This window comes from Equus caballus, chromosome 8 (genome assembly GCF_041296265.1).
Source record: "Equus caballus isolate H_3958 breed thoroughbred chromosome 8, TB-T2T, whole genome shotgun sequence".
Taxonomy (NCBI): domain Eukaryota; kingdom Metazoa; phylum Chordata; class Mammalia; order Perissodactyla; family Equidae; genus Equus; species Equus caballus.
Window position 1 is genome coordinate 65,276,593 of NC_091691.1, and position 27,400 is coordinate 65,303,992.

General features: G+C 44.4%; 1 protein-coding gene across 40 annotated transcripts in view; it reads left to right on the forward strand.

Moving 5' to 3' along the window:
• The window catches only part of FHOD3 (formin homology 2 domain containing 3), a 455,074-nt gene that overhangs the window by 384,511 nt on the left and 43,163 nt on the right, over positions 1-27,400 (forward strand). For all 40 annotated transcript variants that reach the window (XM_070220968.1, XM_070220943.1, XM_070220944.1 and 37 more), the window contains 2 exons: positions 7,870-8,750; positions 21,731-21,889. In XM_070220968.1, coding sequence (XP_070077069.1) covers positions 7,870-8,750; positions 21,731-21,889 — 1,040 coding nt within the window. The remainder of the gene's footprint in view (positions 1-7,869; positions 8,751-21,730; positions 21,890-27,400) is intronic.

Below are 27,400 nucleotides of genomic sequence, written 5' to 3' on the forward strand. Positions count from 1 at the left end.
CCCATAGAAAGGTGGCTCCCACGCCCTCTGCCATGCTGTTGCACCATCACTTCTCCAGGGGCCGAAAGGGCCCGATTCGAGGGCAACAGAGGACTTTTCCTAGGGTATAAGCCCCAACAGAGAAATTCCTTTTCCTTCTACTTGTTTGATTGTTAATAGTAAGTGTAGCTTTTTCCTAATTTAATTTGGAGACATGGCATATTATCTACTCCCTTGAAAGACTTTTTTCAATGAAGTAGGTTAAACCATTATGACCGAACATTTCAGACCAGAGCAAATTTGTTAAAGTGAATTGAATGAGTGCTTCCAAAAAATGGCAGTTCACAATGTGCTGAGGTCAATTTGATGTTTTCTACTAGAATATTCATAATTTAAGTAATTTTCTGTAGTATACTCAGGATTATTCTTTTCTCTGGTATAAAGTGCATGCTTTTCCTTATGGAATTATACCTTTTTGATACGGTACTGATATTCATTCAGTTCACCTGTGTAATGGTGACAAATGGAATGTTAGTCCTCACTAGGGACTCAGAGTGGGCACTACGGAGGGTTATAGGAATTGGAAATGATTTCTATAATCATTTGGATTATGATTCCTATGCTACACTGTGGGGTTGGTTTTCCTGCCTGTGACTTATGTGCTGTCAGGGTGGTAGGGAGCCGCCTCTTGCAACTAACTCTCCTCACCAGTGAAGGATGTCTTATGGGCCAGCCTTCATTAAACTACAGAGTGACACTCAAAGAGCCTACATCTTGGGTTCAAAGGGCAGTGTGAAGGCTCCACAAGGACCTGCCAACCAGTGGCATGACCCACGTATGGCTTGTTAGTTCACAGCTTGAGAATACAGTGTCTCTGAAGCATAGATGAATGAATGAAAATGGAATGAATTAATGACACCATAATGTCGCCCATGAGACCTGTCAATCAATGGCTTAGTCTAAAATAGCTAAAATTTGAGTTTTCACCAATTATGATATATCACTAGATTTTATTCTCTATATTACTGATTACTATGATGCAGTGAAAAAGGACTAAAAGACGTTATTAGTTTACGTCTTAGGAATTATTGCATTGAAAATCTTATAACTGTTTGGTTGAAGATGTATATGCTAAGAGGTGTTACATATATTGATACTTTCTTAATTTCTTTCCAAGTAAGATTACAGTAAATCTCCCAAATTCTACTTATTATTCACATTCAATATAATTATGGTCACAGTGCAGGGTGTCAGGTAAGACTTCTTTATCAGTTTGGACTTAAATCACGTTTTATTTATATGAACAGCTTTAAGAATTATTCATCATAACTACGCTTAGCAGGCCTAAAATGTATCAACAAGTTGGTTTAGTAAAAATAAGCCAGGGAACAGAACTTTCTTAGATCAGATTGTCCAATAGTCTTCCAAATAAGGACAGGTTTCCAAAAATGGAGACTCTGTTCCCACTGAAGAACCATTGACTTTCTACCAAAAGCTGGTGGTTTCCAAGTGTAGAGACTCAGGAATTAGGTCTCTGCAGTGATTTTTTCTGCTTCAGTCTGGTGCTGTTAGAGGTGTGATCATGTTTATTTGTTGTAGCTTATTGATTTCTAAAAGATCCCACTGCTCACAGGCACTGTCAGCAGTTGTATGGAGTCAGGACAGCTCTGTCATCATAGCTCTTGCTTTTCAGAATGTTCTCAGTTGAATCATTAAGGCAATCAAAATGATTCCCAGTCTTGTTTTTAATGACTGTATCTGTTACTTGAAGATGAATTTGTGGGGCTTGAAAGAGGCTCAACTTATTATGCTCCTGTGGTTTTCTTTTTCTTTGTTTCCTGTGTTCCACTCCATGGCATTAGTGAGAGAGGCTTTATCGTAGCATTTGTCACACTTTGTTGTAATTACTTATATAGCTGTCCTTTATCTCCACTTGAATGTAAGCTTTTTGAGGATGGGGATGTCTGTCTTGTTTATTATGGGTCCTCACTTCCTAGCTGTGTGCCCAGAACATAGTAGGGGCTCCTAAAGCCTTGATGAATAAATGAATGAAAAGGTGCTGGCTGAGATGGAGAAGCTCCATTGCTCATAGGTCTTCCCTCTTACAACTAAAATATTAACCCCTGGGCATAACAGAACAATCAGTTACAGGAGGACTCTGAATGGTGGAAAGAAGACGGCAGACTGACTAGGGACCTTTGGACTTGAACAACATGGCAGCTCCAAGTAAAGCCTATTCCCCTAGCCAAAGCATTGAGAAAAGGATTGTCCAACAGAACAGAAAATATTTTGGCTATTAATACATGCTGTACCCTAGACAAGCATTATTGGAAAATCTTCCACTGTCCTCCCTCTCCCCTGACCCAGTGGCTTCAGTGGGACCAAAGAGGAGGTGATCTTCTATATAGTCTCACCCCATGGAAACAGGAGAAACTGCTCCAGTTCTCCTCCCCCAACCCTGTGGTTTTAGTGGGACTCAGTAGGGAGCCAGTCTTCTGTCCCCTGCACAGGAAAACAGGCAGTGCTCTGATTCCCATGCTAGGGTAATATTGGCCTAATGGGGAACTGATATTCTATTCCCTGCAGGGAAGAAGCAAGTGGTGTCCCAATTCTTCCATCAGGGTAGTCTCACTGGGGTCCTGTGAGGGTCTGAGCCTTCACCCTACCCAGCAGGAACAAGACTTAAAGAAGCAGTGGGAAGAGGACTAATCAGCGTACTGCTGCTCTCGGCACCACCCTCTTTATCCCTGACACCAGGAGGGCCGAGTGGGGAGCTGAGCCTCCATCCCAAACAAGCATAAACAAAGTAGAATTATGTGGTTTGGAGTGGGACTAGTCTGCACTCTGCTCTCCCCAACCCAAAATCAGTGGGGACTGGTGGGAAGCTGAGCCTTTATTTCTGTGTGGAAGCAGTGAGGCAATGTGAGCCAGTAGAAGATGCCAGTGGAGTCAAGGGGGTCCTGAACCTCCACCCTACCTACCTGCAGTGAGGCAGTGGGAGTCAGCCCTCTTGCTGGGGTGGTGACAGTAGGACCCAACAGGGAGCTGAACAATACCCCCACCAAGACCTCTACACTACACCTATAAAGGGTGACTGCCTGCTAAAAGAGAAGATTAAATATGATCCAAAGCCTAATAAATAATACCCAAAATATCCAGGATACAATTGAAAATCATTCATCATATCAAGAACTAGGGCAATCACAACTTGAAAGGGAAAAGATAATCAACAGATGCTAACACTGTGATGAGCCAGATGCTGAAAATACCTGGCAAGGATTTTGAAGCAGCCGTTACAATAATACTTCAGTGAGAAGTTACAAACACTCAGGAAATACATGAAAAAAAGTAACAAAGTATCTTAGCAAATAAATAAAAGATATTTAAAAAGAACCAAAGGGAAATTATAGAACTGAAAAATACAATAACCAAAATGAAATACTTGATGGGCTTTATAGTAGATTGGAGACAGCAAGGGAAATAATCAGTGTATATGAAAACAGATCAGTAGAAATTACCAAATCTGAATAGCAGAGAAAAAATAGACTGAAATAATGAACAGGAGCCTCAGGGACCTATGGAATTATATCAACAGAACTAACATTCATTTCATCAGAGTCTAAGAAGGAGAAGAGAAAGGTGCAGCGGTAGAAAAATATTTGAAGAAATAATGGCTGAAAATTTCCCAAATTTAGCAACAGGCATAAACCTACAGATTTAAGAAGCTGAGCAAATCCTAATGAGGATAAATCCAAAGAAATCCACACCAAAGCATATCATAATCAAACTTCTGAAAACTGATGACCAAAAACAAGGTCTTGAAAGAGAGTAGAAAGAATCTTGATGTGTTAGCTATAGAGGAACAGCAGTTCAGTTGACAGCAAATTTCGTATCTGAAACATGGAGGCCAGCAGGAAGAGGCATAGCATCAAGTGCTGAAAGACTAGAACTGTCAGTCATGACTTTTATCTTCAGTAAAAGCAGCCTTTAAGAATGAAGTAGCCTTTAAGAATAAAGGGAAAATAAAGACATTCTCAGTTAAAGAAAAACTCAGAGAAGTTGTTACTAGCAGGCCTACCCTTAAAGAATGGCTAAAGGAAGTTCTCTGAACAGAAAGGAAATGATGACAGAAGGCTTGTAATTTCAGAATGAAAAGAACAACAGAATGGATAAAAATAGGGGTAAATAAAAAAGACTGTGTTTCTCCATATGAGTCTCTTAAGTCAGATTTGATGGTGGAGGCAAAAATTATAACTTATTTGATGTAGTGTTCAATGTTTGTAGAGGAAATACTTGACAATTATATTTAAAAAGTGGGGAAGGTAAGGGAATCTCTGTGGAAGTAAAATTTCTACACTTCAAAGTAGTAAAACATCAATACAAGTAGACAGATCAATTAGTGTGTATATTGTAATACCTAGAATAACTGCTAAGAAAATTACATAAAGCAGTGTACTCAAAAACACTATAAATGAATCAGATTGAAATTCTAAAAAAACAGTCAAGTAACCACTGAGACCAAGAAAGGAGAAACAGGAACTGAAATAAAGGGAATAAGCAAAACAAACAAAATGGCTGATGTAAGCCTTAATATATCACTAATTACTTTAAATTAAAAGACAGAGATTTGTAGAGTGGATAAAAACACAACCCAACTATATGCTGTCTATACAAAACTCATTTCCTTATATTCTGATTCCATTGACGGAGTAACACCTTATGGTTGATGATCATAATGACATAAGCAGATGGAAAGATATATCATGCCAACATTAATCAAAGAAAAGCAGGACTGGCTATATTAATATCAGATAGAGTTCAGAGCAAAGGAAATTGCCAAGGACAAAAAAATCACACTACGTAACGATAAAACAAGACCTAAGTTAAATGAAGAGAGTACACAAGAAAACCAACATTTAAAATATTACCTGATTATACTCTTTTCCCTGTTGCCAAAATAAGAAGTTGCCAACATTTCCCAATAAATGGAGAAAGAGTGAGGCAGCCTCTTGAGAGAGACTCAGCCACTTTATCTGCTGCAGCCATCTCCTGGCGTCAGAGCAGTCTCCCTATTTACAGGATTGTCTGACTAGTTGTAGAGGCTCCAAATAACCAGAATTTTCTGTCCTGTCCTCAAATGCCATCTCCTCTCTCTTTGATGGTGATTATCTCCTGACAAACAAAAGTGTATTTTGTTTGTGAAACCTACAGGAGGGCTTAAGAGCTCCTTGTTCTGGCATTAGTCCCTTGGTGAGGTTAGGCCACCATTGAGCAGAGCAGAGAGGACAAAGCTACACCGGGAGAACAAAGCACCAGGGGGCTTTGGTGCGTCCCCAATCAATGCCTCCTCTAAGGTCAAGGCAAGGCCACGTGAGAGAGACTAGCACCCTCCCCCAGCATGTTCGATCAGGCTGTTCTCCTTTGCTCATGCCCATGGCCTGGGTCTCCTGATACCTCCCAATACAAGAACCGGTGGAAGCCCTGGTATCTGATGGGACTCACATCCTGAAATGCCTACTGCGCAGTCCTGCTGGCCCTTAGGAAGCAAACTCAGAGGAATAACATTCCCGACCATTCATTCATTCATTCATTCATCCTAGATGCTGGCAATAAAACAGTGAGCAAAACAAACCCAAACCCCTGCTCTTGCAGAGTTTACATCCCAGTGAAGTGGATGGTTTAACAAGTTATTATACTCGTTTCAGTGACGGGGCGAAGGCAGCCATAAAATAAATAAGGAAAATGTGTGGAAGGTTAGACAGTAATAAACACTCTGGTGAAGAATAGAGTAGGAAAGGATGATAAACAGTGTTGGGGAGAGGGAGGGTTGCACAATTTTAAATAAGATGGTCGAGGAAGGCTTCACTGAGAAGACTCTATTTGAGCAAAGACCTAAAGGAGGTTGAGGGGCAAATTGTGTGATTAACTGTGTGCAGTTTGTCCCAGGAGGGGCAAAGGCTGTGAGGCTTGATCATGCCTGGTGAGTTCTAGGATTGTCAAGGAACTACTGTACCTGAAGAGGTTCATGTATGTATGTCTTGGGGTGGTGGCGGCAGCAGTGGTAGTGATAAGAAATTAAAGAAAATGAAGGTAGGATCACTCAAGGCTTGTGAACATTGAAAGGTTATTGGCTTTTTGTCTCAGTGAAATGTGGCACCATTAGAAGACTTTGAGCAGAAAGATATGTTCAGACATTTTAACACATCGTATGGCTGTTGTGTTAAGAATTGACTATAAAGGAGCAAGAGTGGACACTGGGACCAGCTAGGGGACACTTCTGCAATGCTGTGGGCAAGAAACCATGCTGGCTCGGATCAAGGTCGTGGCATGGGAGCTGATGAGGAAGGTGGTTGGATCCTGGATGTAACAAAGATTTAGCTAACAGGATGCCCTGCTACACTGGATGTACAGGATGAAAGAATAGGAGGAGTCAAGGATGACTCTGAGGATTTTAGTATTGGCAGCAAGATAGATGATGTTGCCATGTCTGAGACAGGAAATGACTGCAGGGGAAGTAGGTTCATGAGGGGAATGAGAGTGAGGGGAGAAGGTGGTATTTAAAGCCGGGAGACTGGATGAGATGATGATCGAGAGAGTGAGTGTAGATGGAGAGAAGAAGTCCAAGGACATACAAAGGTTAAAGATAAAAAGGAACCAACACAGGAGACTGTGAAGGAGCAACCAGAAAGAAGGAAGCTTGCCAGGTCAGTGCAATGTCCTGGAAGCCAAACAAAAGATAAAGTAAAGGAGAAGGGAGTGATCAGCTGGGTCTAGTGCAACAGAAAAGTCATTGGTCACCTGGAAAGGAGCAGCTTTGAAAGGTGGTGGGAGCAAAACTTTATTAGACTGTTTCAAAAGAGAATAAAGAGAGAAGTTGGAGACAGTGAGCAAAACAACTCTTATAAGCAGCTTTACTTTAAAGGAAAGGAGAAAAGTTGGGTTATAGCTGGAGGGATAAATGGAGTCAAGTGAGGTTTCATTTTGTTTCAAGATGGGTGAAATTATACCACATTTATATGCCAGTAGGAAGGTCTAGTGGGAGGAGTTTGGGAGATGCAGGACAGGGAATTGCTGGAGTGGTTTCCGAATGCGCAAGTGGAGTGCTTGATCCCTGCTGAGAGGGACAGTTTATCAGTAGTCACAGGAGGGAGGCCATGGTTGGGGTTCATGTACAGGTGGGTAGGTGGAGGTGGAATGGAGGCCTTTGAAGATCTCTTCTGACTTCATCTGTTACGTTGTTGAACTAGAAAGCAAGGCCATGCTTGTGTGAGGATGAGATGGATGGAGAGGTTAGAGGAGAGGGGTGTGAAAAGTCATCTAGGAGAGGTCATCGATGAGACTGCCAGGCAGCATTAAGTGTCTCCTGAAGACTAGTGACCACAAACTTCAAGTGCAACCAATGGCATGGTTTGTGCCTTTCTCCAGGCACTTTGAGCTGCACTGGTGCAGATGTGAAGGGGGAGAAACAGAGATAACTCTACAGCCTTTCCAACACCTGCTGTGGGCGAGGGAGCATCTTCCTTGCCTTCTTATGTTTCGTTAGGGCAGAAGCCCCTTAGTTACCTGTGGCTGGGTAGGTGCTGACCAGCTGTCACGGGTGGGCAGGAAAGGTTAGGAAAATTCTCCCCATGAGCCTAGGTGGGAGCCACAAGCCAGTGTCACACCTACAAGAGTCTTGAGTCCTGGAGTGTGTCATTGGGCCTTTGATGCAGCGTGTCTTCCTGGTCAAGAGCATCTTATCAGCCATGACCACATTCCTCTTCAATTGCTTTATTTCAGTGTCTTCTCTGAAGTCACTGTGTGTATGAAGCCCACATATCACCTAGTTGCTCTTCTCATGGTATTGAGGCCCCTGGCACTTTCTCATTTTTTTCTCTTGTATACTTTCAGGTTTGTGGTCTGCAGGTGTTCAGGATGTTGGTGTAAATGAACAGTGTGGCGACATCCTCACCAGCAAACGGTTCATGCTGGACATGCTGTATGCCCATAACAGAAAGCCCACGGATGAGGAGGAGAAGGGCGAGGGTGAGACTGGGCAGACTGAGGAGGGGGCAGAGGCCGTATCCAGCCTGGCCAGCAGGATATCCACCCTGCAGGCCAACTCTCTGGCCCAGGATGAGAGTGTCAGGAGGGTGGACGTTGGCTGTCTGGACAATAGGGGCAGCGTGAAAGCCTTTGCTGAAAAATTCAACAGTGGGGACCTGGGGAGAGGCTCTATCTCTCCCGACGCCGAGCCCAATGACAATGTCCCGGAGAAAGCATCCACACAGCCAAAGACGGAATCTGACTACATCTGGGACCAGCTCATGGCCAATCCGAGGGAGCTCAGAATCCAAGATATGGATTTCACCGACCTGGGGGAGGAGGACGACATCGACGTCCTGGACGTGGACCTGGGTCCCAGGGATACCCCGGGGCCACCTCCCCCGCCCCCACCCACCTTTCTGGGCTTGCCACCCCCTCCCCCTCCACCCCTGTTGGACAGCGTGCCTCCCCCTCCAGTCCCCGGTAATTTATTGGCTCCTCCTCCAGTATTCAGCGCTCCTCAGGGCTTAGGGTGGCCCCAGGTACCCAGGGGTCAGCCGGCATTCACCAAGAAAAAGAAGACCATCCGTCTGTTCTGGAATGAAGTGCGGCCTTTTGAGTGGCCGTGTAAGAACAACCGCCGCTGCAGAGAATTCCTGTGGTCGAAACTGGAACCTATTAAGGTGGACACTTCCAGGCTGGAGCACCTGTTTGAGTCTAAATCTAAGGAACTGTCCGTCTCGAAGGTACCACTCGCATCCAGCATGCTTCTTGATTTGCAGAGTTACTTTCTGCTGTTGAGTAGGACTGAGAGATTTATTGTATATAAAATTCTCTTCATGTTGCTTTCGCTATTTGGTAAAAAAGGCAGTTGGTAAAAAAAAAAAAAAAATCTGACCTTTAAGTAGTACTGTTTGTACCACACGCTAGGTGGAAGCTAAATGAGTAAGGGACGCTAATTTCTAATAGCTAAGGGGGACGGCAGCTTACCAGCATCATTAGGCATAGTAACTTGCAAAGAACCGAAGAACCTGAAGGAAAAGATGAAAAGATTAACCGGGGAATATTAGCAGAGCCCAACAGCAGATGTTGACGTGAACTAGAGGAAAGTAGATGTGTTGATTTCTCAAACACATCGACTTTATTCAGGGATGTGTTTATTTACTGTTACCTTCATTGGTTATCGTTGATAGTGGTAGGTTCCACACAGTATAACCACACAATGCTTTTGCAAAGGCAGTAATCTAAGTGACATTTCTTCGGATAATCTCCTGGCTGAATCAGCATGCCGCAACTATCCGGATGTTTCCAAAGAGTCAGGTAGTTAGCATCCTGTAAATATGACACATGCATCTAGATTTCTTATTTTTTGTAAATGTTTGAGAATTCTGTAGGCGTTGCTGCTATGGTATTTTTAACAGAGATTTTATATCCACTTTTATAAATGAGAAGCACGGTACAAGAAGTTATTGGGCATCAGAGGTAAAGTCATGGTTAATGAACACTGATAAAGAAGCTGTAAGATACTGGATCACAGATTTTATTTCTGATGACTCACTGCTAACACCATAATAGGGTCTCCTTTACATATCTTAAAGAACTGGGTTTTGGGGCCTGTGGCTTACCCTCTGGCTGAGTGGTTAAGTTCATGTGTTCCACTTTGGCAGCCCGGGGTTCACCTGTTTGGATCCTGGGTGTGGATGTACACACTGCTCATCGAGCCACGATGTGGTGGCGTCCCACATAGAAGAATTAGAATGACTTTCAACTAGGATATACAACTATGTACTGGGGCTTTGAGGAGGACAAAAACAAAACTGGGTTTCTTAGAAACCCTTGTGATTCTGGGTATTTTACAGTTTTAAAACAAATTTGAAACTGTCCTCTCTTCTCAGGAATTAGGGGTATGCAAAAACACTTTGTAAAGTATAATTTAGATTAAACATGCAAGAACCTCTTATCACCAATGAATTCTAGCTCCATGCGTTGCTCCCTTTATCATCGTTTTGGAGTGAATATAAAGCTGCCTGAGTCAGACCCCCTGACCTGGCAGTTGGGCACCAATTCTGAATCAAAAAGTATGTGCAGTATTGCCAGGACAAGAGTGCCCTTCAGACAAGGAGGCGAGTGACAGAGTTAGTGCTTGTCACCACTATGTGATGCTGAAAGGCCGGGTAGGAGAGCCATAATCAGTCGACTTCCTGTTAAAACACGTACCAGGGGTCTGGAACTACCTGCTACTCTCCCCTAGTTGGCCTTGACCCTGGTGTTGATTTCTGCCCAGTCTTGGTGAGGGTGTGAATCCAAACTCTTACCAGCCTCGGGAATCCCAAGTCAGGATTAAAGCTTTCTCCTCTTTGTAAATCCAAACCACTAGATCCAATACAGAAAATCCTGCCCAATAGGTCCTCTCCTTTAGCTGAAAGTAGACCTCCTTTTGTCCTCTCTAGAAAATGACACCTAGGAAAGTGATTTTGGGCACCTGCTCTCGGTGTCTCTGTGTCCTGACTTTCCCAGGACTGGTCACATGTGATGCTGAGCCACCCACGTGCCCCCTTCGTTTCTTACGGTCAAGCCTGGAATTTGGGAGAGGATGGCCAGGCTGGGTTGAAACAGCATCTCTGGTTGCCAGGAGTTACCCAAGACTTGACTTCGCTCACACTCCCTCCCGCCTGCTGATCCAGTTGGCCATCTCCTTCATCCTCTTCCTCCCCCATGTGGGCTCATCTGGTTGGCTGCACCCTCTAGGCTTCCCCTGGTTACTCATCCCCCTTGGAGGCTGCCGGGGAGAGTCTGGCCCTTGATTCAGGGTAGGAGGAATAAAAGGGAGTAACAGTTTGGCAGGAAAGGCGCTTTTGACTTCATTTTTGTAAAGGAAATGGCAAGATTAAAAACTTCCTTGAGAAAGACGCAAAATGGATGGTTCACCTCCCTCCCTCCTTCTCCTGGTCCCACTGTGGTGGATGATAAGAGTCTGGTTGGTGTCCTCTCAGTAGTCCATCTCTTTTTGCTTGAAGGAGGTATAAAATAAATACTTTAATAAATAAAATACTACTTTAAAATAAAATATTTTATTGCCTAGCTAAAGGACAAATGTTTACCTAGTTTTTATAAAGTGAGAGCATAAAAGGAAAGTAATATATTGAAAAATTTACCAAACTCCAGAATGTTCTACAATGAGACCCAGGAGCCCATACCTTTGTTTTGAGGGGATAGGAACTGTAAGCAGGGCCTAATTTACAAAGGTTTCAAAAGGTGAGAAAGCAAATTAGGATTGAAACACATCACATTGGAGAGCTGAATCCATTATGTGTATGTTAACAATACAGACAATAACGAATTTTACTTCTATTTCTAATCCTTGACTGATTTTCACAAACCACAGCTATAAACAGCCACTTCCGAATTCTGGCTCATGAGATGTTTTTCATTAAACACAATAGAGCACAACACAAATAAAATGAAATAGACCTCACAAAACAGCACAGAGCCAAGGGAACGGGTTTTAATTTCCATCAGAAAACTTACACCAGACCAGAGTTACAGGGTATGGTTATGACCATCCAAGTCACCCCAAAAACAAACATTCATGCCAGACCCAAAGCTCTGTGACCACTTAATGGAAATGATAAGAACAGAAATATGTGCTTTTTGGTTTCCTTTCCAAATAGTTTCTGGGATTGGATCTGCTTTTCTCTCTCAGCAGGAAATATATATAGCTTTTTAGTAAGATGACTTTAATTATGTTTTCTGGAGAAAGACAGAAATCCTTTGCTACATATCATCATATTGTATTTCTACTGCTGGTCTAAGACGTGTTGAATCATATAGGAGGTAGTTAAAGTGACCCTGGAGAAAGATGTCAGGGCAGAAAGCCCTGGGGGTGTGGGGAAGTGCCCTCCATGGACTTGACATCATCCTGAGGAGCCCCAGAAGGGGAATTCCAACCTGTATGCCTCATCCAGGGCAGCAAATTCCCTCCTGCTCCCAAGTGGCAGCTTTTATGTCCCAAGTTGCAGAGAGACCAAGACAGTTGTGGAGTGGAAGAAGAGACCAGAAGGAAGAAGGGGACTTGGTTTCCCCTCTGAGGACTCAATGCCGCCTTACTCCCCTGGGTGCATTAGGTTTCTCATGGGGAGGGGGAGACACTCCAGAATGGATTTGGAGGGTTTGTTCAACTTTATTTACCATGACATTTTTAAACAAATCAGAAACTATTAGCAGTGACTTTTTAAGAAAATTCAGAGATGATGATTTATTTGGTCTGGGATGAGCCCCAGCCTGGGTTATTTTTAAAAGCTCCCCATGGACTCAAACAAAGTTGTGAACCACTGATTTAAAGTGAAAAATGAGATACCAGTGAGGGGGCATTTCTTCTCACCACTACTTTCCCTGTTGACTCAGCCATCCCCAGCCTGGTTTTATTCTCCTGAGAGTAAAATCCTTCCTACCCCTATATTCAAGGTCAGATCGTAAGCAAATGTTATTTTATTTAACATCATCCTCAGAAAGCCTGAATTCTTCCTGGAAATTCCACACCCAAGTTTGGGACTTCAGTGGGGTGAGTGTACATCCTAGTGTCCCCAGGGTGGTCCTGGGGTATGCCTGTTGTCTGGCATAGTTATGAGGAGCGCTCCCTTGTTCTCTCACAAGTCTCCTGGTTAGGGACTAGATGAACCGTGTTAACGATGCAAATGTAACTGTTTTACAGTTGACCTCTGCTATGGAAGACTCAAAAGGCAAATGTGAGAAATGGATACTTTTTTCCCCTAAACTTAACAGTGAGGCAAGCCTATTATGGCAGGTTCCTCAGAAACTTTTTTTCCTAACTAAAGGATTTTCAGCCTTTATTTAGTCTTAGTTGTTTTGTTGTTGTTGTTTTGTTTTTTTTGCCTTAATGCTTTCCCATGTATACCGCTGTCTCCCTTGTAACAGGACTAAGGAAAATTCCATAGCTGTCACATCTTTATGACATCTGTATTGTGGCATCATTGTTGTTGTCACTTTCTCAGCAGACAGTTTTGAAAACATTCCGTGGCGTCACTCTTTTGGCAGTTGCTGGGGAGTGGGAGGGGTGATTTACCGTTTTAGAACTAGTGCTTTCTGAGCCAGGCCTGGGGTCTGTGACAGTGATGCTGAGAAGCGTTTTGAGAGGTCGGTCGCCTTTCATGGAAGTGCTCTCAGACTTAGTGGTATTCTCCAAGACTCACAGAGTTCTCTTAATAAATCGTGTTCTTAGCCCAGTTCTATTTTCAGTCGCAGCACCCTCTGGGGTGACAAGTTCTATGTGCTGAATCTCCACTTTGTAAAGGTTACATTCTTTATTTCTAGTAAAACTACTCTTTAAAAATCCAAAAGGGTAATCCTTCATGGCAGCATTTCAAGAGACTCTGGAAAACAAGCCCTGTTCACCTGCCCAGGCTGCATGCCTCCAACAGTCTTTTGTCATGTTCCCCTCCTTACTCTTCTCATTTCGTGCTCTCCCCTCATGAGGAAGTTTCTGCCTTCAGGGTGGCCCATCTCTGGACCTTGGCCCTTCTTATCATGGTGTGCCACAGGTAGAGGCCCTATCCTGTGTGGAGAGGTGGAACAGGGTTTTCTGTTTTATTTCCAAGAACCACACCTGTTATTTGGTTATGTTGTGTTAGCTGTGGCAGAATGTGTGGCCACGTCTTCAGGACTCCGCTGTGCCCAAGCCCAGAGCTTCTGAGCTGCCTTACTCTGGAATGTGGAAGGATTGTTTCTCAGTAACTGACAACTCAGCTCCCAGGAGTGAGATGAGCTCGGCATTTGGTGGGCGTGTCAGTCTCATTTTAACATCAATAAAAACTTCCTGCGTTGTCTATGTGGGAACTTTATCCCACTTCATTCATAAAAATGGCAGGACCAGTCCTTGCTGCATCTTGGAATGGGGGGTGGGGGTGGGGGTGACCCTGTTACTGTTTTTCTATCCTAAGAAATATTCTCTTATTCCTGCCTTTTGTTTCCTACTTTTGAATTATATTCCTTTGCTTGAAAGAACAACTTTCTACTCATCCAACAATCCCGTCTTAAAAGCCTTCAGACTTTTCGAAAGTCTAAATCAGTTGCAAGAGAGATCTTTTAAACATCTGTGACCCCTGTGCCCCACTCCAGACTGAGGAGATCAGGATCTCTGAGGATGGGACCCAACCCACTGTTGTTTAAAAGTACCCCTGGGAATTCTTTTGTGTACCCAAAGTTGTAAAGCACTAGTATAAATAAACTATGGTTTCTGGTTTTCCTTCAGAAAGTGTCAGTATATTGATCAGACCTGTTTCCGCCTCAGGTAAGTGATGTTGCTTTCTCCCAGTTAGTGGTAGTGACTTACTGTTTGCCCATTCTGCCATCAATCATGGAGGTAGATGTGTATCCTGGCAAAGAAGGAGAATTTCCTCATCTTTCTCCAGAGCTCCCCTTCCCATTAGTCCTTCCCATTAGTCTGTTAGCCTCAGGAGGAATTTGGCATGTGGCAGTCACCATGATATCCTCCTCATTAAAAACAGAAGCCAAGATGTCCTCTACCACGTCCTTTGCAAGGAGATCTTCAGTACCACTCAAGGCGTGCTCATTTTCTAGATCTATTTCCCACTCTGGGATTCTATGTGCCTGGGGGTCTGCACAGACTCTAATGAACATCCATGAGCTGTTTGCAGTCATTAACAAAGCCCCATGCGAGTGGTCCGAGTCCTTGAGAAGCAGCTATGCAGGCTAAATTGAAAATCAAGTCTCCATACTTTCCCCTGGAACTATCGCCATTCGGGGTGGGGACGCTGATTTGATCTGACGTTCCTATTTATGCAGGCGCCTTTGATCAGGAAACACGGTAGATGCATTAGTTATGAAAAATATACATTGGTAGACCATATATTTTTAAAATATAATGTCAGTAGAGTAAAAATAATAAGAAGGAGTCAGTGGTGGTGAAAATAGCTAAGAACTAATTCTTAGAAGGCACTATGTTCCAGGCAGTGCCATAAATACTTTACACGTATTAATACCAGTAATCCTATTCTGACTGTCCTAGCAGACATTTCTATAGGACTTACCATGGGCCAGGCATTGTTCTCACTGCTTTATATCCATTGTCTCATTTCATCCTCACAACAAACCCTGTGAGATAGGTGCCAGAGGGGAAACTGAGGCACAGAGAAGTTCAGTGGCTTGCCAAGGTCACACAGCCGTGAATGGGGCTGACCCATGTGGATGACTCGCTGCTCTGGATGTTTTCAGTTACCCTGCAGGGCTCCTGTCCATGTGATCCCTGGATTCCATTTTGTTCTGGTTACTTGCAAGGTTATGCTCTGAACACTTCCTCATGCTCTTCCTTTGGGGGTCTTTAAATCTTGCCATTTTAAAAAAAGGACCCTCCCTGTCCCCATATGATCTATATACTTTGCTATTGCAGTTTTAAATTTCATTTGGTCTGGAGTCTAATTCTGTGACCTTGAGCAAGTCAGTCAACCTCTCTGAGCCTGTTTTTCCCTATTGGGGAGAAACAAGAATCCAGGCCTGATCCGATGTCCCTGACCTTCTGGGGTGGTTGAGTGGATCCAGTGCAACAGGGTTGAATCTGCTTGTGTGCTGCATGAAGCCATGTAGATGTGTTAACAGGCCTATCATTTTTGTGCTATTAATTTTCTTAACCTTTGTCACATGACTTTCCTGAGATTCTATTGTGAGATTTTAAATTAGTCTCTAAGCTTAATGACTACTATTTAGCATTTAAATTTTCCTTCTCACCTGTTCCTAACTGCTGCCTAAATACTCACCCTTCCCTTTTCCCAAACTGATTATGGGTGGGGCGGGGCGGGGGTTGTGATCTTTTTCTCAGGATGTTAAATGAAACCCGCTATGGGCACTCTTACGCAGTGACCCCTCACCCCCAATGACCATCCAGAATCCAGTTTGTTTCTTTACTTGCAGATTCTAAAATACTTGTTCTTGGAGGCAAGAATGTCTTCTGTCCAAAATCCTGGCTTGCGCATCTCCTCCCTGTGAAGCACGTAGTCATCCATCTCTGTGTCAAGGATTGGTGTTGCACCAAGAGTCCCCCTGATTGGCCCTAAATATCTGGCTTAACTCTTCCAGAAAATACTCCTATTGTATGCTCCTACTTTCTGCTCCTAGGAGCGGCTGAGTTTGCGGAGCCCTACCTCTTGGAGCTGGTTGGCTCTAGAGAGTAGAGCCCAGCCCGGGAAGCCAACCACCAGGTGAATGTGGGGCTGCAGAGAACAGTCAGCCCTTCCCCTAAGCCTTGGCAGTTAGCAGTCCCTACTTAAATTGGCTACCTCCTCTGTGTGCTTCTCAGAAATCCTGTAATTTTTGCGGCTTTGGGTACTGCCTATTTGAAGCCTCTTCCTGGAGGGGCTCACTTCTGCCTTCCGGGAAGCTGGCCCCTCAATGTTCTTGGACAGCTTGGGAGAAAGGAGCTGAATTGCCTTAGTGAGCTCCTTCCTGCCCCTTCTCTCTAAGGTCTCTGCTCGCCTTGACAGCATCTCTTTCCCCAGAGGATGGCCTCTGTCTCGCACCGTTTTGCCTGTCCACACTCCCTCCCCCTCTCCCTGCAGTCTTCTTGGCTGAGTCAAAACCAAAAATGAACAAACGCCCTACATGGCATCCAAGCCTGAAGATTTCTCCAAAGACAATATTTCTGGAAGGGCAACTGTTGGCATTCTAAAGGCTTCCTGAGAGTTGGATCTTCAAAGGATGTGCTGGGCTATATACTGAGTGTCGCCACCTGGTTCCACTCAGGAGTTCAGCTCAACTAGGCTTTCTGGAAGCAAAACAGAGCCTAACTTCTTCCCAAGGTACCCTTTCCCCCTTAAAGAAGTAAGTTCCTCTTCTCCCTGAACAGTTCTGGACACATTTGGAAAAGTAGGACATTCAGAAACAGCTTCACAATTGTTGGCCCCATACTGCCTCACTTCCACTCTTTTGCTGACCAACTATCTCACCCCTGAGACAGTTGTTCCCGTTTTCACTTCCAGTCAACCCTAGTCTAGCATCCTGTGCCTGGATCCTGGGCCCACAGGAGCCTCCTTCCATCATCCTTTCCTTCCTGAAAGTTCTTGGAACTTTCTGAGGAAGAAGGCAGAGATTTTACTGATTGTCCTTTTATCAGAGAATTGAGACAGAAACCCCTATTTCCTCTTACCCTAGGACTGACTATTGGTGTCAGGGGCATCCTGGCCCTCCACAGGTGTGCATTTTTCATTAGTCCCCATGGAAATGTCCCCACTCAAGGAGTAGGCCCTCAGGAAATATCTGTTTAAGGAAATGGATCTATATTAAGGAGAGGCAACAAATAAATAAATATGGGAAGACATATGGCTGATCAGAAAGAGCCTGTCTGTGGACTGAGCTTGGTTCTCATCCTCTTCTCCTGTATCTGCTCAGGGTTTGGTGTCAAGGACCATCACTGATAATGTCTTGAGACTCCAGTCAGAAGGGGTGCTCGTGGGGTGTGGCATACTCCCATCATGCTGACCCTCGGCTGTTCCCACACAAGCCTATTCTTAAGCTTTCTCTCTTCTTAAGAAGGAAGATGTTGTTCAAACCAGTCTGTCATGATCTTAACCTGCCATATTGCGTTTTTTGACTTAAAGTTACTTTCTTTGGTTCTGTATTAGAAATTGGGCTTTCATAATGGCTTGTGACTCATTCCTCTAGGTGTCTTTGTTGGAATGCCCTGTGTCATTGTATAAGAGCTTTTTCTGTACTATTATTCTATTCTGTTCTATCATTCTAACTATTCTAGTGCTAGTGCTATATGTTTTAATTATATCAGTTTTATAATAAGTTTTTTATAGCTGATTGGGTAAATATTGTATATAACTCTACTTATTGATTTTTTACACAGATATTCTTTTATAGTAACTTTAGAATATTTTGTTAATACCAAAACCAAATCTTATGGGAATTTGATTAGAACTATATTAAATATATAGAGAGAGATGAGAGGTAATGAGCATCCTTATAACATCAGGACTTCCTATCCAGGAACGTGATGTTTCTCATTTATTTACCTCTTCTTTTATTACTTTCAAGAAAGTTTTCCTTTAGGTAGTCCTGGTATTTATATTTCAAGAGGTTTTGGCATTTTGTTTCCTTTTTTGGGTGTGTTCTTTGGGTGATGTCTGGTCTCCTATCAAAGGCAAGACAACTTCCTGATTTCCTGCCTGGAGGTGTTGCCTCCTGTTGTCTTCTCAATCTCTGTTCCACCTTTTCCCCATCACATCCTACCCCTTTAAAAGGGCATTTCCTAACCTTATTCACAAGGACCACTCTTTCTTCTCTGGCCTCTGCTTTTATATCCATTTCCATCATTGAGCAATTTCTTATTTTTCTAATTTTAGATAACAGGCAGTCACTGACTTTCTGATCAGAGAGGTTTGATAAGGAAACAGGTATCTGGGAAAGACTCTTGGGAAAAGTGAGATGGATGGTTTGGGGACAAGAAGAGACTGGAAGCAGGAGTGGTGGACTGCTCTGGGAGTCTGGGCTCTGGGGGTCAGGCTCGGGGTGGAAGTGGTGGCAATGAAGGAAGGGTGGTGATGAGAGGCTTTGTGGAAGAGTATGGACAACAGTTACTCTGTCATAGGACCATATGAAGGACATAGTGAAGGTCACGCTTGCTTATGTGGGGCTTTGACCCTGAAAGATGATTGAAATGGATCAGAATTGATGACTGCTAATCCTTAGACATGGACACATGCTCCCAGGCACAGAGAACTTTGTCTTACCCTTGCAGACGTTGCTCTAGCTGATTGTGGGAGGGAAGGAGAGAGTTGGACAGTCCCACATGACCTCTCCCTCGTCTCAGGCAGAACAGACCCTAAGGCATTTGAGTGCTCAGTGGCCTCCAATGGAGTCGGTTTTGATTATGAAGAACAGCATTTAAAACACCTTTTGGTAAAATCCAGAGATTGAATAATTCGATTTCAGATATTATATATATTCTTATTCTTTCCTTCATGATGTGGGTGGAAGTGCTCTAAAAATGTGTAGAGTCAAGAGTCAATGTGTGGGGACAGCTCTCCCCGTTATCTCAGGATGCTTGGCAGCTCACTTCTCTCTGACTTACAGGGGAGTGTGTGGCTGTGTCCACTGGTGTAAATTGACTTCTGTTGAGAATGGAAACAAGGACATGTCAGGCTCAGAGCCACCACATAGGTCTCTGCATGTCGTTTGCTGCACATAGCTGCTGGCTGAGGTGGAAAGGCTGAAATCTGAGTGGTGCTTCTCTCTCAAGCTGTTTGCCGTGAGGCTGTGTCTCCCCAGAGTGGGGCATATTTTTCTCATTCACACAAAGGCTGGAATTGGGCTGGGCCTGCTCGGGCATCTCTCCAGGCTCCTACAGTGAGGGAGGCTGTATAGATGAGGGGCTAAGGGCGATTGATTCCCAGGGAATCCCTGCCTTCTGATAGATGCCTCCTGCACTGGATCCTGGCTGTGGGTGCTTGCCTGTCCCAGGCTCCTTCTGTCTTCCATGCTGCTGTCCTTATGTGGCTTCATTCCTTATGCTCACGGGATATCTACAGCTGCATCTCCAGGCCTCACGTCCACATTCTAGGCAGGAAAAAGGGGGAAGGGCAAAAGGCATGGCCCACTGGGTCTATCCATTTTTAGTCAAGGAAACAAAAGCCAGAACTAAGTCACAGACCCAGCTTTAGCAACAAAGGGTCCAGGGGAAGTGACTGGTTTAACTGACACATTGCCATCCTGAAAAAAATTATGGTCCTGTTGGTTAACGGGGAAGAGAAAGTGGATGTTGGGTAGATGCCCTGCAGTTCCTGAAGGAGTGGGCACCCTAGCACCCCAGTGTGGGCATTGCAAGTCATAACATCCCTCTTCATTGCCTATATTCAGCATTTTGTCAAACTTTTCCTCGTTTCTTCTTAACGTTCCACAAACAAATTATTTTAAGTTAGATTTAAAAGCTAAATTTCAGGGGCTCCCATTAGCTTGTTTGATTAAATATATAGAAGACAAGCTTGCCCTGCAGAGTGGGGGTGCTGCAGCGCATGTCCCAGGGGATCCACTGTTCAAAGCTGATGATCACTCCCACAGGAAGTGTTCTTCCCGGCCACCAGGTTTCAAAACAGTTGGATGCTTTCAGTTATTTTCTTTGTGAAGAAATTCTAATTTATTCCCAAATACATATTGAAGGATCTAAAATAGAATTTTAGCAATTGAGTTTGGAAGGGGTCAGTAGGACTTAAGGGGCCACAGTCCATTTCTCCTTGCCAGCTTCCAGCCTCTAGTGTTGCAGCAGGCCAGCTGCTCCAGACAGTTCAGTAGGGTGGGCTTTGGTGCAGGAGACCAATGATGGGCGGCAGTCAGCTACTCAGCTGGGGCCTACCTGCAATGCAGTCACAGCAGCTGGCTCCTGAGGTCCCCTAGATGTGGCCCTCCAAATCTCCAGCTGCATCCCTGGCAGTTCCAAGCAACCTGGACAAAGCCACTTCTTTTCTCCCTATGTTCTCTCCTGAGCTCCAGGCTAGGTCCTAGACATTATTTAGGGCCCAGGTCAAGTGTCAGCTCCTCCAGACTCTGACCCCCTCCACCACCAGGTGAGTTAGTTGCCCTGCCACTGAGCACCCCCTCATAGTAAGCACGCCTCATCCCGTGCTGAATGTGTCTCTTCCTTCAGGAGATCCACTGTGCCTTATTCCTCAGCGTCATCCTAGGCTTGTTATGTGAATGAAAATAGTCTTCCTCCCAGCTCTGTTTGCCCCAAGGGAAACCTGAGTGTGCACAGGGAGCTTGCTAAGCTGGGTCTCCTCCATTTGCCCCTATTGCCCTCCATCCTTAACTTCCCTAGAGCTGAAGGAGAAAGCTGGAGGCCTTGTCATCTCAGCTGTGGGCAAATGTTGCCTCAGCACCTCATATACTTGCTAGGTTCTGGCTATGTGCTAGCCCAGGGCCTGCCCCCAAGGAGCACCCAAGCCAGCAGGGAAGCCACACACACAAGGGCTCTATGAGGACACCCGGACACCTCTTGTCCTCTGTCCCCCTCCTTGGCCTCTGCACCTGTTTGTCCCTCATTCCTCTTTAGCAGCAGGTGCCCCTTCAATTTCCTTCCTTGGAAGGCCCCTCTTCTCCCACCCATTGAGCAGCTGCCCAGATGGGTAAGTGTGGCAGAAGCTCTAGATAAGGGATATAGGACGTTTGAATGGTGAGAGGAGGGCCTGAGACCATGCAGCTGTGGATCCAGAGGGGCTGACTAGCCAGTAATGCTGGATTCCCCTCATCACTCCTGTCTTCTTCGCATGTGTACCGACTGTCTCTGTCTCCGGGCACACGCTATATGCCCTAGGGCCAACCAAGGCACATTCCGACACCTCGCAGCCCACAGGAAGGGAGTTCTGAGAGCTTTTAGTTTTGTTTCCACTGCTTCTATGGAAAAAAACAGGTTTTTTTTCCTTGCAAAATATCACATTTTTCCCAATTGAAGGAAAATCAATTTTATTTTGTAATGTGTCTGACTCGCGAAGTTCCATTGCTGACCCATGCTTGGCGGCTTCTCAGAGCTAATCCCTGAGCACTTTCTCCTGTGCTGAGCAGTAGCCAGTCCTTCCCTGAGCTGAATCAGGGCCATTTGTTTTCATCTCTAAATAAGTAGTGAGTTTACTTTTAATAACGAAACTCAGAAAGGACCAAAGATGATGCATTAATCTTGGATTCTCCTTGTTTTATCACCAAGAAAACTGCTGCAGATGGAAAAAGGCAGGAGATCATCGTCCTGGATTCCAAGAGGAGCAATGCCATTAATATTGGTCTGACAGTGCTTCCCCCTCCAAGAACGATTAAGATAGCCATTTTGAATTTTGATGAATATGCCTTAAACAAAGAAGGAATTGAGGTAAGAGAAGCTCTATGGAGCATTGTTTGTGTTCTGTAATACGTTGCACATGTAAAGCATTACTGTATCCATTATGACTTTCTCCACAGGGTCACTTGCCATATTTCTGTCTCAGACAGACTCTGAATAATGTTAGTAATTCTCACATTTTTTTTTTTTTAACTTCTGGGGGCTAAAAAGCCCCTCTTCCCTATGAAGTTCAAAACTGTTCATTCTCTGGTCCATTTACTGACTTCCTTCTGACCACCCTCCACCTACCTCTATGTGGGAGAACATGATAACCTCCTTAGCAGGCTGATAGGACCTTCTTTCACGTCATTTCAAACCAAGTGTGTTTAATGAACAGTTTCAGAAGTAGGATTTTCAATGTGTGCTCACATCCATGTAAATGACTTTGCTTCTCTCTTGGCACTTGTTGGGGTATGTAGAGATATGTTTTGTTTGATAAGCTGGAGAACCCAAGCCAACTGAGTCTTTAGCATTTGTTGATCTGAGTGGCAGAAGTGGAGAGAGGTTGGGTGACTTGGCTGTGACTACATGGCTGGTATGTGACCCAGCTGGAGCCACAGCTCATCTGCTCTGCGAGGGTTCAGTGCTCTTCCACGAGGCCCTGTTCTCCCTTCACCATGGGCTGGTGCCAGTTGGCAGCAAGTTCAATCTCATGTTCAAATAAGGGAGAAAAAGTGAGTGGAACGAATGGCCCAGCCCACAGATTCCTACAGAATATAATCTGGGGCCACTGGGTCAGAGTGGGGATCTGAGGACACTGCTTCTTGGCATTGAGTGACACCCACTCTATCCTACTACTGGCAAGGGGCCCTGGATTTCTTTAATGCCTCTCCATAGTTGGTGTTCATTTATGCATAGTCATTTGAAAGACTCAAGAGTGGAGGGAACCAATAACGACTGACTGCAGAAAGGGAGAGCAAGCCCTTGACAGAAGGGTTAGAAGTGAGGAAGGCCTTGGGCCACTGCGCCAGACTAGCCCACAGCCCTGAGTATGGGAGGGAGCACAGGGCACAAGGGGCAAGGTGATGTCTAAACCCAGTGGGGCTCGTGTGCCTTTGTACTTTGGAAAGAAGAGGTTACCACAGAAAAAACCGTGTTCCTGGAGGTCTGTACTGGTTTGAATAGTGTCCCTTCAAAATCCATGCTCATCCAGAACCTCAGAATGTGACCTTATTTGGAAATAGGATCTTTACGGATGTGATCAAGTTAAGATAAGGTCATTCTGGATTAGGGTGGGCCTGACTGCAGTGACTGATATCTTTTTAAGAAGAGGGAAGTTTGAACATAGACAAAGAGGAGAATGCCATGTGGAGACAGAGAGCACACCCGGAGACACCCGGAACAGCATGCTATGTGATGACTGAGGCAGAGATTGGAGAGATGTGTTTATAAGCCAAGGAACACCAAGGATTGCCTGCAACTACCAGAAGTTAGGAAGAGGCAAGGAAGGGTCTTCCCTAGAGCCTTCAGAGAGAACATCGCCCTGCTGATGCTTTGATATCAGACTTCTAGTCTCTTAAACTGTGAAAGAATAATTTCCGTTGTTTTCGGCCACCGAGAGCCAGCCCTGGTCGTCTGGTGGTTAAGATTCAGTACTTTCACCCCTGTAGCCTGGGTTCATTTCCAAGTAAGGGAACCACACCACCCATCTGCCAGTTATCATACTGTGCCAGCTGTGTGTTGCTCTGATGCTGAAAGCTTTGCCACTGGTATTTCAAATACCAGCAGGGTCACCCATGGTGGGCAGGTTTCAGTGGAGTCTTCCAGACTAGGCAGACTAGGAAGAAGGACCTGGCCACCCACTTCTGAAAAAATTAGCTGTGAAAACTCTATGAATAGCAGTGGAGCATCTTCTGATATAGTGCTGGAAGGTGAGAGGATGATGCAAAAACACGGGCCAGGGTTCCGCTTTGCTGTACACAGAGTTGCTAGGATTCAAAATCAACTCAATGGCACTAACAAAAAAAACACCAAAGTTTGTGGTACTTTATACCCTAAGAAACCAGTATAAGGCCTAAGCAGCTCTACTCTGAGAAGCACACACACCCCATGTTCCAGGAACAGATAAGGGGGGTCGGGGGAAATGCATTTCCCTTCTGGCTGGAAAGGATGTTGAGCCCTGAGCCCTGGAGTCAGGCCAGGCGGCAGAGCAGGTCAACATATGCAGGTTGGCAGCCAGGCAGTTGAGGGCATGTGGCAGACTGGGACAGTGTATAAAGGAGAGAGCAAGTGACAGCTGGCAAATATAAAGAGGGACGTTGAGGCAGCTGCCAGACAGCGAGAAGGGGACAGGCCAGGCCTCAGTGTGAGGCATTCCTACTCTGGGACCCCTGGAGGAGCATGGGAGAAGGGCATTGGTTTGCTATTTGGCAAATGGGGGCTGCCAACCTGGATGAACCAAGTTCAAAGTGTCTTTCACCTAGGACAAACAATGTAGTAGGCCTGAGTGCACATTCCAGCCATCCTATTTACTTAATGTGTCTTTTAGAAATTGCAAAAGCTTCAGACTCATACAAAGAGAGGCCTCAAATGCAGCCAGAGCCAGCCTGATTGAAGGAAAAAATGACAGCTTCCCCTTTTAAAAATATTTCCCCTTCTTGTCATAAGAACTTGAAAGTCCATCAGGAGAGATTGATTCCTTTAGGTTTTGCCTTTGTTCTTTCCTGAAACATAGATCTCCCTGGGTGGTGGGAGTTTCAGATACAATCAGTTACTTAGATTTTAGAATGAATCAAATTACTTTTCCTTTTCTGACTGGTTTCCAGCTGAGCATCTTTTTGATCCAGGAAGGAGTCATGATAGCAGCCGTAATGATGATGGATACAGGAATAGCAACACAGCCCTAAACTTGCCTTTCACAGGTTTCTTCCTGTGGGCCAGGCACCATGTAGGTGCTGTACGCAGATGCTCATCAAACCTAGGAGGCACATACTATTATGTTCCCCATCTTAAAGAGGAAGAGAGTGAGTCCCAATGTTAGTCTGTGCCCATGCCCACAAGCCAGTAAGAGATCAGGCTGAAATATGAGCCTTGAGCCTGAGTCTAAAGTCTTTGGGATGACTGGCCCAGGAGGGCACTCTGGGCCTGGGCTCATATGCCAAAAAAATAAGAGGGAATCTGAAAGGGGAGTGGGAAGACTCATGAGGGAACACAGTCCACTTCACAGGGCTGCCTACAGTTTTCCACTGGGAGTCGTTGATGTATGGAATGATGTAAAGTGAGAGGACACAGCCACAGAAAACACTGCTAAACCCTTCCTGAGAGTTTATTGTGTCATGAGTCCTCAGTAAATTCATATTTAGTCTAACAACACATACAGTCACACATTTTTATCACAGTTTTCGTCTAAAGTAAGGTTTCTCAACTGTGACATTGTTGACATTCTGGGCTGGACAATTTTTAATGGTGGGAGCTGCCCTATGCACTGCAGGATGTTTAGCAGTATCCCTGGCCTCTACCCACAAGATAACATTTTACTCTGGGAAATGTCATTAATACTGCTTAGAGATGGCCCCAAAATAATATTCTGAAGTTTAATACTCTGATGAAACACTACTACTTCCATAATGAAATTAGTTTATTTTCTAGTAGTGACAACCAAAATGTTTCCAGACTTTGTCTAATGTCCCCTGGGGACTAAATCACCCTGATTGAGAGCCCCTGATCTAAAGGCTGCCTGTGTGAATCCAGAGAACATCTATATTTTTCAAGTCTTGTCAGTCATGCTGAGAAGACTCCAGTGGAAACCAGCCCTCTTGGAGAAGGTGGGCCCCAGGCACTCTCATCCGTCACCTGCTGTCTCTGGCCGTGATCTCAGGGACCTGAGGGCCGTAGATGGTCTAGACCCATGTGCTGAGCCGGTTGCCCAGAGTTTATTCTCTAGGCTTGGTGTTCAAGAGTTAAATCAAGACTGAGAAGAGATGGAAGTTGTGTCCTTACAGATCTTTACTAATAAGATTTCCAGCTTCCACCCAAAGGGCCTTCTGCCAAACCATCTGCTTCTTGGACGCAGGCACTGTAGCATGGCACCACGGCTTAGTAAGGCCATTTGAAACCCCTGTGTACCTAAATGTGATTAGGATGTAATAAATGACGTCCTGTGGCTTTGCTTAGCAACCCAGTGATATGTATCCGGGTTTGTCATGAAAACCTGAGGGAGTAATTAACTAACTTAGTTAAGGAAGTAGTAGTTTTTCATCAGAGTATTAAACTTCAGAATATTATTTGGGGGCCATCTCTAAGTAGTATTAATGATATTTTCCCAAATAAAATGTCATCAAGGCATCACAAATGAAAGTATGAAGAGTTTTCCCTTTTGTTCTTGCTTTTCTAATTTTTATAGTGTCTGTGTCTACTCAAAGGGTAGCACAATTGAATGGTGCCAAATGACATTTAACTTGGCCCAGTTGGCTGCCAGGCCTGTCAGCATGCTAGAAACAGAAGTTCCCTTTGGCCACACATACAAAACTCCAGCACCTTTTCAAGCCATTTGTGTTGCTCAACCCCTGTCTGCAAATGCCCGAGTGGATGCTGGACACACACAGATGACCCTGAGCTCGGGAGCCACCATCGGTCAGCAGTGCAAGGGACCCAAAACATCCCGATAGTTGGGCACGTTAGCTGCAGTGTTTTGCATTTCCAGTTGAATTGCCATGAACTGTGGAGCTGGTGGTAGGAAACTCAGAGTAGCCCCTGGGTGGTTTTCCAGCATGCCTTGGTTGATCCAACTTAGCTTCAGAAAACACATTTCATCTGCAAATTTGATGCAATAATTTCTGCCCCATGTGCCTCACTGAGTAGTCCCAAGAACGGAAAAAGATAGTATCAAGATACTTTGAGAAGTAAAAAAAAAAGTCCTCCTGTGAGAATAAGTAGATGAATAGAAAGCCATTGTCTCATGAGAATATGCAAGTTGTATACAAACCAGCCTCGGCTCTAAATGCTCCAACTTTCTGTATTGTCACCAAAATCCTTGTGCTAGATTCTCATCCAGAGCTATAGCCAGAGTTCTGTTCAAAACTCATAAGGCAAATTAGTTTTTCATTATAGTCTCATCTGTGAGTAAATGAGATGACCAGACTCAACCATTTGGGTTCATAAAAAATAAGACTTGTGCATTTTTCTCTGACATACGGCTTTCAGATATAAAAGCAAGTATACTTAAAGACGTGCTGGAGGGACACTGTCTGGGAAAAAGCAAAAAAAAAAAACAAAAAAACAATGAGATTGTTATGTAGTGGTCTTGTTTGATGTTTTTCTCTCCGTGGAACCAAATGGTGATCATAAAGTCATCAATAAGCCTCCTGACATGGTAGAAGAGCATATTATGGGTATTTCCTCACACTCATCCCCTTATCATCTGCTCATGGAAAAAAAGAGCCAGCAGCTCATAGGAGGTGTCTTGACCTGCTATTCCACTGTCTTACGGCTGTTTTTACTGCCAGTGATGTGTAAAAAAATAAAATAAAATAAACTGGCAGATGGCAACCTCGTAAATCTTCA